The sequence below is a fragment of the Nilaparvata lugens genome, chromosome 1, assembly GCF_014356525.2.
Source record: "Nilaparvata lugens isolate BPH chromosome 1, ASM1435652v1, whole genome shotgun sequence".
Lineage (NCBI taxonomy): Eukaryota > Metazoa > Arthropoda > Insecta > Hemiptera > Delphacidae > Nilaparvata > Nilaparvata lugens.
In genome coordinates this window covers 908,292-921,545 of record NC_052504.1, presented here as the reverse complement: position 1 = coordinate 921,545, position 13,254 = coordinate 908,292, and the positions used below count along the sequence as shown (strand labels likewise).

The following is a 13,254-nucleotide window of genomic DNA, read 5'->3' as shown; positions in this document are numbered from 1 at the left end:
ATAGAAATCAGCTGTTATAACCATTGCGTCATCCAACAGTCTTCGGTAGATCTGTTATTAAATTTTCTTTCTACTGATAAACAAAGTTTTAATTTCAATATGCCGCGGTACGAACGACGTCCAAACTTGGGTCGTAGAACCAGGACTTCCCATATACTATAAGGTCCTGGTAGAACTCGAAATGCTGTAAATTTAGAATATGCACGGGAAAATCAGCAGCAAGAAGATTTAATTCCCAACAAGCTGCATTCAACTATAACTAAAAATACAAACTGCTGCCACGAAGTAGAAGGAATTTTTCTTCTCTTCTTTCTTCTCTGTGCTGCTGCACAACTAACTAAGCACATAGGAAGCTCATATTGATATATAAATGTAAATAGGCTACTGATTGTTGTATAATTTTCATAAAAATAGAGTGCATCAGATTAAGCTAAGGCTGAGCACACCTGAGGAGGCGCGGCTTGGTGGTACAAAGTGTTTTTATGGATATTGCCTTATCACACCGTTCCACGCCATGCCCGATTCAGTGTGAGTGAGTTCTTCCATTTAAGCCAATAAGCAAGAAGCACCTGCATGAAAAGTGCCGCATCGCGCCTCCTCAGGTGTGCATCCAACTAAAGTTTGTTATGAGATGCATTAACTATTTGGCGGTACGAAGTTCGCCGGGCCAGCTAGTTCAAAATGAATGCTGCTGTACAGAGTGGTGATGCCGAATCGGCAATTGGGACATCCTAATTATTATATTATTAGCTTATTCAGATTATTATTATATAGATTATTGTAATATTGTTGTTATAATTTTACAGGAAAACAGTGGTGTGTCCTGTCATCGATGTGATATCGGACGAAACGTTCGAGTACATCACAGCGTCGGACATGACTTGGGGCGGTTTCAACTGGAAACTCAACTTCAGATGGTCAGTAGGCCTACCTAACCTAAATTTAATAAGTTTAATATATCAAATTGAGTAATAACATAGAGAAACAATTTTTCTCCATGGTCATAATAAAGGTAATTACCAAAATATAGCTGAACCATAGAGAAAAATAGCGTAAGTAGATATCCCATAGTATAGGGCGTTTATGTCGCAACTTTTAGGCTCAACTCACACTACCTCGACTGAAATCATACTACTCCAGTTTCTCAACCTTACTTTTTTGCTCATTGTCACTACTTCAGTTCCACGCTGCTCCATTTTCTAACCTTATTCTATTAAAAATATAAGATATAATTTGTCACTATATAGCATGTAAAAGTCAACGTCAGAATTGGATGTAGAATATCATCCCCGATATCCTAGTAGTGCTAAAAAAGTTTCAGGGTTGAAGGATTAAAAGGAAATTTAACTTTTATGATAAAATTGGAAACATCACAAAGATTTGCTTTGAATATCACTTCTCTCAGAATCATGGGACGTCGTAATGCGTAATAATTTTATATCAAATTAACGGGGAGAATGTCTCCTTTCTATTGGTGTCTGGATTACTTTATCTGACCTATAGTTATTTTTTAATTAATGATTATGTTCGTTGATGTCGAGACATTTTCGACAAGTCTCGAATTATTTTACACAGACTGTAGAATCGACTGGTCTGAGTGTCACCATTTAAAAACACATGCAGCGTCGAGAAGAGGCTAGAGTCGCAGTCACTTCTCGACTTGAGTCGCGTAAGTGGGATTTGAGCTTTACTGTTAATTCAAGCCGATTATTGTCGATTTATACTGTTTTGTTGGGTGAGAGTGTACAAACGGCACAGTATGAGAGACTACCAGCGTCACACAGCTTCACGGGAAAGAATAGCAAGGACTATCAAGCCCATAATCGGCTTGAGATAACAGTAAAAGTTGTGACATAAACACCCTATACCATGGGATATCTACTTATGCTATTGTTTCTCTATGGCTGAACTCAGTAATACCTCTCATGTTTATTGAACGAATACTGTCGACCACGGTCTATTATTACTGTTTTGTTGGGAGTGTAATTGTGTAAGAACGGCACAATACAACAAACTACCAGCGTCACATTGCTACACGAAATAGTATATTTCGCACCTAGAGCAGAAAAGACTAGAAAAGATTGAGAGCCGGAAAAACATGAGAATAGTATATATGAGCCGGTATATATGAGAATAGTTGTTTACTTAGCACTTCCGAAATCAGAAGTTGAAGGTGATAGCTCTAGCAAATCTGAGGTAATCTGAATATCAGGAAATTGTCCAAGTATTTTTATTTTTCATTCTGATTTGTCTAAATAACCTAAAAGATGATGTTCAATTATGTGGGAGGTTGAGTTTATACTTTTTTATTCTTTCAAATGACAATAAGATGATATTATTATAAATGTTTTAATTATTGAATAATGAACACAAATAATGAAAAGTTTTTTGTTCAGCTGTTTTTTGATCACCTTTCTTAAATCCATATGTTAGCGGCTGGAAAGGGTACTCTTTCCGGCCTAGGCCGGAAAGAAACCTGTTCTGACGTCAGACGAGAATCGTCTGCAAACAATGTCTTTCAGATCTACGTAGGGACTGGAAAACAGCTGCTTTCTGTGCAGTGTGGTGAAAAATAACTACTTGGCCTATCGGCTTGAGTTGACAGTGAAAATTGGAACATAAATGTCCTATACCATGGGATTTCTTCTTATGCTATACTTTCTCTATACTGCCATTCAACACTCTCTTTTGTTGGCGGTGCAGAAGGAGATTTTATTTGCAGTGCAGTTTTGATGAATTTGTTGAATACACAATTCATTAAAATCATGGCATTTCTAGAAAGCAAAGTAAGTACTTTAGACAGTAGGTGGAGGAAAAATTGATTTATCTACAGCTGAATTTGACAGTTAATGGATCAATGTCTTATTTTTTCTCTCCCTATTATTTTTATGATGTACTTATTGTATGAATCAATAACGAATAAATAATAAAAAAGTGTTTAATTAATTTTACAGTGAATTTACAATGATTTGGCTGGTGATTCTGATTTTGAATTTTCCTGGTTTAGCAGGAGTCAAAATTGATTGATTTACAGCTGAATTTGATAGTTAATGGATCTCAGTACCTTATTTTTCCTCTCCCTATTATTTTTATGATGTATTTATTGTATGAATGAATAAATAATAAATAATAAAAAAGTGTTTAATTAAATTTAATTCATACAAATCATGGTATTTCATGAAAGCTGAATTCGACAGGTGGTAATGAGTTTTAATGAATAACGGTTAATTGATGAATTTAACAGGTACCGAGTGCCTCAGCGGGAAATGGACCGTCGAGGAGGGGATCGTACCGCCCCCCTGCGCACCCCCACAATGGCGGGTGGCCTGTTCTCCATTGACAAGGAGTACTTCTACGAGTTGGGCTCCTATGACGAGGGCATGGACATCTGGGGAGGCGAGAATCTTGAAATGTCGTTTCGGGTCAGTTGCATCTTATTATTTATTTATCCATTTATTTATCTACTCATTTATTTATCTATTTATGTATAACATTGATACATACAATGTCATTCTCAATTATGAATGATGGGAAAGGAACAACAGGTTTAAAGCCCAAAACTGTTCTTTTCCCAAATTTAGATAGAAATTGTCCAAAAATAGGTTATGTTTACACTCTACAGATTTTTGTCCAATTTTGAGTCCAAAATATATATAAACTAAGAATTTAGAATTTATAAAAGTTGAAAACAAAAATACTTCACTAAATCGTCACTGAATAAATAATTGTTCATTTATTAATCACTAGCAGGTAACCGTGCCCCTCAAGGGTCTTGACAAACTGAAAACTTGACGTAACGAAATCTTGAAGAATTGAAAATAGGCCTATAACCATCCTCGGTTAATTGGGAATCTATATGCAAAATTTCAAGTTAATCAGTTCAGTTCAAATCCATAGTGCATCCTGGTGACGTCAGCACAGGTAGGGCTCCTACAATAAAACCACTAACTTATATAGAACAGCTGAATTCAACAAATTTGTATTGTTGTAGGAGCCCTACCTGTGCTGACGTCACCAGAATGCACTGTCTTTGTTTACTGAGGTAGTGATAGACGTGATGATGCGTCAGACATAATTTTCTTATCCCGTACGTGTATAAGCCAGTTCTTTCCTTTATTATAGTATAGATTATTTTATTACTGATCACTGAGAAATCATACTTTTTTTATTCAAATCACACTGGTTCACAAGAAATCTTTCCTAAAGCTGGATTCGCTGAAAGTGGGCAGTGAAAATATAATCACCATGAGTTTTAATGGAATTATTCATACACGCTCGGTCGGGCTGAATGTGAATGGTTCAATTAGAAGTTGTGAAAATGTTTTGTCTTACTGTTGAGTGGGAATCCAGCTTTATACAGTTGGAAAGTCTATAGTGCGGTCCACGTTATAATGGAAGTGTGTGATTTGCAATGGTGTTGCTATCCTTGTCTATCGTTCGACAAAGCAGATGGCGCTATCTCTTTCACGCATTGCGATGTTGCCACATCGTTTATCAACAATGTATAAATTCAACTAATCGACAAAATATTTAATCTCAATCACATTATTACATCTTAAAAAATATATTTTCTTGACAAATAAAATATGATTAACTATTTTCAACAATAATGAACAGTTAAATTGATGAGATATACCAGTATCAGCTGTTTGGGTGGCAAGGCTGAGATCTGGCAACCCTTTTCTCCTATCTTTCTCCACTGCCATTATAACGTGCACCTCACTATATGAATTTTGCTTTAGTCCGTTACTGGTTTGTGATTTAACATCGTTCTATCGTAACTTAAAAAAAATTCCCAGTATCATTTAATTTAATTGTATATTCTAATGGTTTTTCCAATGCCATATTATATCTAAACAGAAAATGACTAGTACTGTACTCTCTTTATATTTTGTTATGTGAACACAACACTATAATGAGGTCCACGTTATAATGGCAGTGGAGGAAGATAGGTGAACAACGTTGCCGATCCTCTGTCTTGTCAATGCCTTCTATAGACGGTAGCTGATACAGGTTTATTGATGTAATATCAGCTATGCATTCTCGTTTAAAATAATCAATTATAGGTCTATTCTATTAAGCAAGAAATTATATTTTTCAATAATTTCATAATCTTTTCATTCTAGTTTGAAAAAATCAATTATATTCTATTAAGCAGGAAATTATATTTTTCAATAATTTCATAATGACTTTCATAATTAAGATGAAATATTTTGTTGATTAATTATTAATTCTAAATTGTTAAAATACGATCTGGCAACAGAGCAAAGCGAGAAAGAGTTAGCGCTATCCGCTTTGTTGGATGATAGACACAAGGATAGCAATACAATTGCTAATTAAACACTGCCATTATTACGTGGACCTCACTATTATAGTTTAGAGCACTCATGCCAAAACTTGAAAATGGCCTAAGTGCTAAAACTAGTTGTGTTCATACAAAAATATAAAGAGGGTACTAGTAATTTTCTATAATATTTTAACTTTCTTGTAGCCCAGTTAAAATACCTTTTTAAAATATATTTCAATAGATCACTTCCCGTTTTTTTTGGCCTTATTGGCAAACAGAGCATAGACCATTCTTGCTTGAGTCTTGAGTGTATATTTCATATATTCCTGAATATATTTTTCATATTTGGCTTTATTAATCATCAATGTTTTTTTGGGTTTAATTAAGCTTGTAAACAATAAAAACAAGTTAAGCAAAGTCAAATTAATCTCTAAATTTTTGGGAAGGTTTTGAGTGTGTTTTTGTATTTAATGTTCGTTTTTCTTGTTTGATTTTGATATTTATTGTGTATTTGTGGGAGCACTATACAAACGTGCAGCTTTGAATTAATCTTCAGTTATTCATTATTCATGTTTACAATGGTTTTATTCTTATCCCCAGTAACATGTACGTCTATCAAATTTAACAATCGTAAAATGATGTCTTCTATAGATGACAAAATCTAAAATCTAAATCTCAGTTTATTTTTATCTATGCCACAGATTGTGTGCTATCGCATATTATACCGGGTGCGGCAGTAAATCTTCCTTCTTTAAAGTGGACGCCATTCAGTCAGCTGTTTTCATGGTAGAGCAAATTTGGTCTCGTCAGAGAGGCCAAACCATAAAGTTTTCTTCCCGACATGTTCAGTCGCCATCATGCATTGGAACAATGAGAAGCTTGCATTTGCCGTTGAGACTTATTTTTCGAGCTGATCTTCTGTGATCACAGCCCAGCGCGCATTTCGAAATCGCTTTAATCTAGCCCCTTTGGCTGCGGTCTCGAACCGGTAATCCCGGTCACAACGTCTAGACTAGCTAAAAGTGCGACAAAACGAAGAACTGAAGTCCCTCGGCCTATTAGGTCACCTGAGAACATTGAGGCATTGAGAGTTTAAATTTTGCGATCACCACAGCGTTCTGCGCGCAAACATGCGTCTGCTCTTGGACTTTCCGATCGTTCTGTGAGATGAATATTCTTCATGATCTTCATCCATACAAGATGGCAATTGTGCAAGAAATTTCTGAACGTGACTTCAACTGAGGGAACACTTTTCAGGACGCCTCATCTCAATTAGGAGCGATTTGGAGTAGCCAGCCCGATCTCCCGATTTCAACCCTTGTGATTTTTTTCTATTTGGATTTTTGAAATCCCTAGCTTATGTGAACCGTCCAAGGACCCCACAAGATTTTAAGACCAATATCAGGGAAGAAATTGCTAACATAACGCCTGCAATGCTGGCAGGAGTCATGACAAACGCCAGAAATCGGTTTACTCAGTGTACGGAGAATTGGGGACGTCACCTACTTGATTTGATATTCAAAACTAATTGAAACAAAACTTTATATGTGTCTACATTACAAAAAATAAATACAAACTTCCTGATACATGCAAAGTATTCTATTTACTTTAAAAAAGGAAGTTTCGCTGCCGCACCATATATTATTTAAAACTTGATATTTTATTATTAATAGATATGCAGCTGTAATGGGGCACAAATGACGTCATTTTACAGTGGTTCAATTTGATAAACTGACATGCGACCGGGTATTAATTTATTTACAACAGTTTCATGTGAGCTTTCTTTCTTGATTGAAGTTTGTTTTGGTGAATATTGTTTGTATGTTAACCCCCGACCCATATTGTCAGGTGTGGCAGTGCGGTGGCATTTTGGAAATCATTCCGTGCTCGCACGTGGGCCACGTGTTTCGCGACAAGTCCCCCTACACGTTCCCGGGGGGCGTGTCCAAAATAGTTCTGCACAACGCCGCTAGGGTCGCCGAAGTCTGGATGGACGAGTGGCGCGATTTTTACTATGCTATGAACCCAGGTACCCCCCGCAACCTACCGGTCATTTTGTCAACTAATTGCCGTACAGCTTGCTCTTAACGCCATTTTTATGCTACCGGTCATTCAACTTGTAATGTTGACAATTAACAAATTGCTGTATAGCTTGCCGTTTGTGTAATATTCATCCAACTAATAATTTTATGTTTTCAACTAACAAATAATTGCCGTATGGCTTGCTGTGTTTATGCTACCGGGTGTTTTCACTAATAATGTAATGAAATGTTTGTAATTAACAAATTTCGGTAAAGCTTGCTATTATTGCTACCGGGTAATTTAACTAATATTTTGTGTAAACAATATTGAGATCCGTATTTATTAACTGCCAGTGAACGACTAACAAAGTACAGAGAAAGGGTTGCACATTTGAGGTGGTTTTATTTTGTCTCCACCTGTAAAGGGTTGTGTGGCAGAGAGGACCTGGAGTCCTAACTCCGCCCTAAATAAAGGCAATAAATCAGTCACTTACCATTCAAGCTTAAAAGTAATCAACTGGAAATCGAGTTCTAATCATTACTATTAATCACTGTATTGTTGTCAGGGTTTTGTCATCAGTTGATACCGAAGTCTTTGAAGCTTTAACAATGGATTTGTGACAATACAAAGCTGAAACCTTGTGATTAATAAACTCATTAAATAAGAGAATACTCTTAGATAGTAGTAAAGTTGAACGAATAAAATATCGCTTTAGAAACTTGTATATCAAGTGTAAAAATGAAACTGGAATCTGTTTCTTGAGAATTCAAATATCATTTACTGGAGCTAAAGGGCGTCTGAACTAGAAATTCTACTTGTTTTACTCTAATAGATTTAGTGCCGGTTGCATAAAAGCCGGTTAAATTTTAACTATTATTAATTTCATGAAAACCAATAAGATAAGCCTATTTTTCGAAAAAGCCTTCTCTGATTGGTTCTCGTGAAATTTATCACGATTAAAATTTGAACGACTGCTGTGCAATGAAATTAAACATTTCTTGATATACATTACTAGTAAAGTGAAAATTTTATTTCAAGAATTTTATTTGCTGTAAATTTCTCTTATCTATGAGTCTATTTAGGACGATGGTTCGTGATCCATTCCGAACTGCGATGTATAGGATGACACAGAATAACGGGAACTTTTAAAAACGCCATAAAACATTTGTGGGAAGGACAAAAATGATTTTTCCTCCACCTACTGGCTAAAGTACTTACTTTACTCCCTGAAACATAATACTAAAGTGTCACTTTTTCGCTCTCGGTAGTAAAAAACAGAAAAACTCCCTAGGGAGTAAAAGTGACTCCATTTAAATAACATGGGAAGCATCTCTATTTTAAAAACTTACATTATAATAGGTTAGAAGGTCTAAGCTCAGATGAGAAAGCATAAAGAGGTGTCTGTCATTGAGTCAACTGAATTCAATACCACAACCAGAAATTTGATCAACTCATGAAATATATGTTTGTATGATATTACTTCTTAATATTAGTAGACGATAAAAATTTATACAATTTTTAAAATATCTTATTCTATTCAAAATACCAGCCAACAAATATTTTTGACCTGCAATTCAAATCTGAACCGCGTGATATGGAGTCAGCCATTTTTGGTAGATACCCAGCTGATATAATTGTGACAACTTTTGCTAGATAGCGCAATCGGCAGTGCCAATCAGACGGCCGCTGTTTAGGTTCTAGATTTTAGGTTATGTTGTTAGGAAACATTGTCACCAATACGTAAGTTATTAAAATGATTTTATTTGCAGTTTCTATAAAAAAATGTAGATGGAGGAAAAATGTTGTGTACATCACGAGTGAAAAATACTTTTTCTCCCTCAGGGAAATTGTTGCCCTCGGCTTCGCCTCGGGCTTCAAACTTTTCCCTCAGGGAGAAAAAGTCGTACTTTTCACTCTAGATATACAAATAACTATTATTCAACCATATTTAAAGTTCAAGACTTGCAATTTGAGAATTATTAATAACATCTATCAGTTTTCGACAATTACTTATTCAAGATGGTTTCCTCCTGAACGAATACACTCTTGAAATCTGTGTTGAGACTCCTGAACGATTGCTGCAACATTCCAGCTGGGATATTGTAAATTTCATTTTGCATTGTCTGTTATGATTATTATCAATTATTGGTCAAGCTGTGAAAACGTTTGATTTGAGATTGCTCCACAAACAGAAAATCGCAGGAGGACAGATCATGGGACCAGGAAACGCAGATGTTGCAGCGATCAATGAGGAATCATCAACACAGATTTCAAGAGTGTATTCGTTCAGGAGGAAGCCATCTTAAAGAAGTGATTGTCAAAAAGTGATAGATGTTACTAATAATTCTCAAATGGCAAGTCTTGAACTTTACATTAGTTATAATAAAATCATGTTTGCCCTTCCCACTAATGTTTTATGATGTTTTTGAAAGTTCCCGTTATTTTGTGTCACTCTATATTAGCACATTATTTTTTGATGTTGTAAACAAAGACATGCATTCAATTATTTGATGGGTCATGTCGATGTTCAAAGCATAAAAATAGTATCTTTAGATCAAAGCAAATCATTATTTTTATGATCAGTAGTGTGTTTTGGAAGGCTATAATTAATTTCCTCAATATTTTTCAAAACTTATCCAATCTCATATTGTGCAACTCTTTCCGAAAATAGTGATTTGAAAGCATGCGTTGAAATTATCTGCGAGAATTTGCTTGTGAATGTTTTTCAACCAGTTTCCCCTAAACTAATCGCTGAATAGGGTTCCAAAAACGTAATTCAGTCCACTGATTAACATATTTACATAGTTATTTCTATCTTGCATTTGCATAAAAGTACTAATACCAGTAATATTACTTGCATCTGCATATAAAAGCGTAGGCCTACTAACAAAAATATCTGGAATAATCATAACAACGCTTGCCTCCGTATAATATACTCCAACAATAATAAATTTCTTATTTTTTGTTTGTTTATTCATATTTTTGGGCGCTTTGTTAATTCTCTATTAACCTATTTCGCCACGCCTAAACTGTAATCATTTTTGTAAAATATTGTCCTAAATTTGAGTTTTTATATAGGTTTTTGCTTTGCTTTCGTTTATTGTATTCAAGTGATTTTTAGGGTGAAGATAAGCTTTCAAAATATGTATTATATCCTGCTTTTTGTACTATTGCTGAGTTGATGATAATTTTGAAATTAATAATTATTTTTATTTAAAGTGCTTTGTGTTTTAACATTGCTTTTTGTTGATAAGATGTACTAATCGAAATTATTAGTGTATTTTGTGGGAGGATTGTGTGTAAATTTTGTGTTTGTGTGTGTGAGTGTGTAGGCCGTGTCAGACGAACGTTTTGAATTTTATTGGTTTGTCGTTGGCAAAATTTGACAGTCATTGTAGAAATGTTACTAAAGTAATGTCAGGAGCGTATCAACCAATATCATCGTATCTTTGAGAAGCGAAAGTGTCCAAATACATGTCCAATGATGTCCAAAAATGTCCAATCAAGTGGCTAGAATGCTTGCATACTTACTCCCAGGGCCATCTATGTTCAAGTCGACGTTTGGCCGAACCATCAAAAAGCCTTTAGGTGATTCCCATTACACAAGCTGAAATTTAATGTGTGCATCATCCGCATTAAAATTAAAATTGATCAATCAATCGTTCCCTTACGATTCATATCATTCCATATCATTGCATTGATATTCCATATCATTCAGTTGTTAGTAAAATTGACTCGGATTTCACACTAACCGATTGTCGACCGATATTTATCGCCACGACATCCAGCATGTCCTCCGATTGGTTAAAGGCCAGCCCATACGTAGCTGTTTTTCATCGTTTTTGCGGATGAGTCGGCAAGACAGAAAGCTCTCCGATTGGCTGATCGTCAGCTGATTCCCGAACGCCTACCCAATCAGCAAACCGCAGAAATACCTGCCCTGCTGACTCTAAAAACGCTTAATATCGTCCTGTCTTTTTATTGGGTTGGCTTACGGGAATCAGCTGATAATCAGCCAATCGGAGACCATCCTGTCCTGCCCTTAGACCACTTATAGAATAGACACGCTGGGAAGTCTGGCCTCTGAAGCCAACATCTACTGCCATATCTCCAAATCGTGACGTCATCATCGGATAGTAAACTTTCAGATTGTGTCTATTTCAGAAGGATGTAAATTATTATTCATTAAATTGGTAAACTCCAGCTGCGCACCCGCTGAAATAGACACAATCTGCTATGGAAAACAATGTAAACAAACTCTACAGGAAAGTTTTATATCTGATGCTGACGTCACGATTTGGAGATATGGCAGTAGATGTTGGCTTCATCGACTTCCAGTATGAATATACAATAGGCCGTGTCTATTCTATAACTGGTCTAAGGTCCTGCCGACTCATCCGCAAAAACTATGAAAAACCGCTTCGTATGGGCTGGCCATTACTCTCGCCAACAGCTGATTCTCAGCTAATCAGAGAAAATTCTGCATTTCAAATTGAAAAGCTTGTACAATCCGTGTCTCCGGTGGATACAATCATAGAGAAAGGATAGCATAAGAAGATATGCCATGGTATAGGGCGTTTTATGTTCCATATTTCAATGATAACTCAAACTGAGAGTCCTAGTAGTTGTTTTTCGTGAAGCTATGTGATGCTGGTAGTCTCTCATACTGTGCCGCTCTTACACTCCCAACAACACAGTGATAATAGACAGTAGTCGATAGTAATTGACCGAGCGAAGTGAGATCTAAGATTCAAGTCGACGGTTTTGCATTTCTCTTTATGTTTAAATGTTTATATGTTGCGCATTTACGGCGAAACGCGGTAATAGATTTTCATGAAATTTGACAGGTATGGGTGTTCCTTTTTAAATTGCGCGTCGATGTATATACAAGGTTTTTGGAAATTTTGCATTTCAAGGATAATATAAAAGGAAAAGAAGCCTCCTTCATACACCAATATTAGAGTAAAAATCTGGTGTGGTACACGCACACAACTTTCCTTGCTCATTGAACTGTAAGCCTCATTCTTAGATGAGAATAATTTAGGGGAATAATATAATGACGATTGGCGGCAAAATATTTGCAACTACGATAAGACTACTTTATATGTGTGTATATAATTGTTTTCAGAGTACTTTTTCTTTGTGTAAATTGTGAAATTCGATGATTTTTTCAAAAGTCGTCGAAACCGCTGTTCTACAGATGAAATATCTCGACTATGACTGTGTTCTTTTTATAAACTGCTCTACCTACCTATCTCATGCACGAGAAGGAGGTTACAAAGTCCATTTCTCAAGGATGGGGTGGACCCCCCATTAGTTTCCCAGGAAAAAGACTCATGCCAGTTGATAGAGCTGATAAATTACTATACAGGGTATGAATTTGAAAAAAATCGGTCAAGTAGTTTTTGAGAAAATCGTGAAAAACATGGTTTTTTAGTCATTATCCGCCATTTTTCTCAGTAATATTACAGAGCTCCTGGAATTTTCCCAGAAATGAGACTCATGTCAGTTGATAGGGCTTATGAATAGCTATCCATGGTATAAATTTGAAGAAAATCGTTAGAGCCGTTTTCGAGAAAACCGTGAAAAACATGGTTTTTTAGTCATTATCCGCCATTTTTCTCAATAATATTACGGAGCTCCTGGAATTTTCCCAGAAATAAGACTCATGTCAGTTGATAGGGCTTATGAATAGCTATCCATGGTATAAATTTGAAAAAAATCGTTAGAGCCGTTTTCGAGAAAAACGTGAAAACATGGTTTTTTAGTAATTATCCGCCATTTTTTCCGCCATCTTGAATTGAATTTCATTGAATTCTTATTGTCGGATCCTTATGGTATAAGGACCTTAAGTTTAAAATTTCAAGTCGATTGGTTAATTAGGAATGGAGTTATCGTGTTCACAGACATACACACATACACACACACACACACCACACACACAC

At 35.8% G+C, this 13,254-nt stretch overlaps 1 protein-coding gene across 8 annotated transcripts in view; it reads left to right on the top strand.

Moving 5' to 3' along the window:
• Positions 1-13,254, top strand: part of LOC120348845 (polypeptide N-acetylgalactosaminyltransferase 5-like) — a 65,760-nt gene that overhangs the window by 24,282 nt on the left and 28,224 nt on the right. For 3 of the 8 annotated variants that reach the window (XM_039427172.1, XM_039427183.1, XM_039427159.1), the window contains exons 6-7: positions 3,245-3,422; positions 7,136-7,316. In XM_039427172.1, coding sequence (XP_039283106.1) covers positions 3,245-3,422; positions 7,136-7,316 — 359 coding nt within the window. Of the gene's footprint in view, positions 1-806; positions 918-3,244; positions 3,423-7,135; positions 7,317-13,254 lie in introns of all 8 variants that reach the window. The other 5 variants (XM_039427177.1, XM_039427168.1, XM_039427199.1 and 2 more) reach the window with 3 other exon arrangements.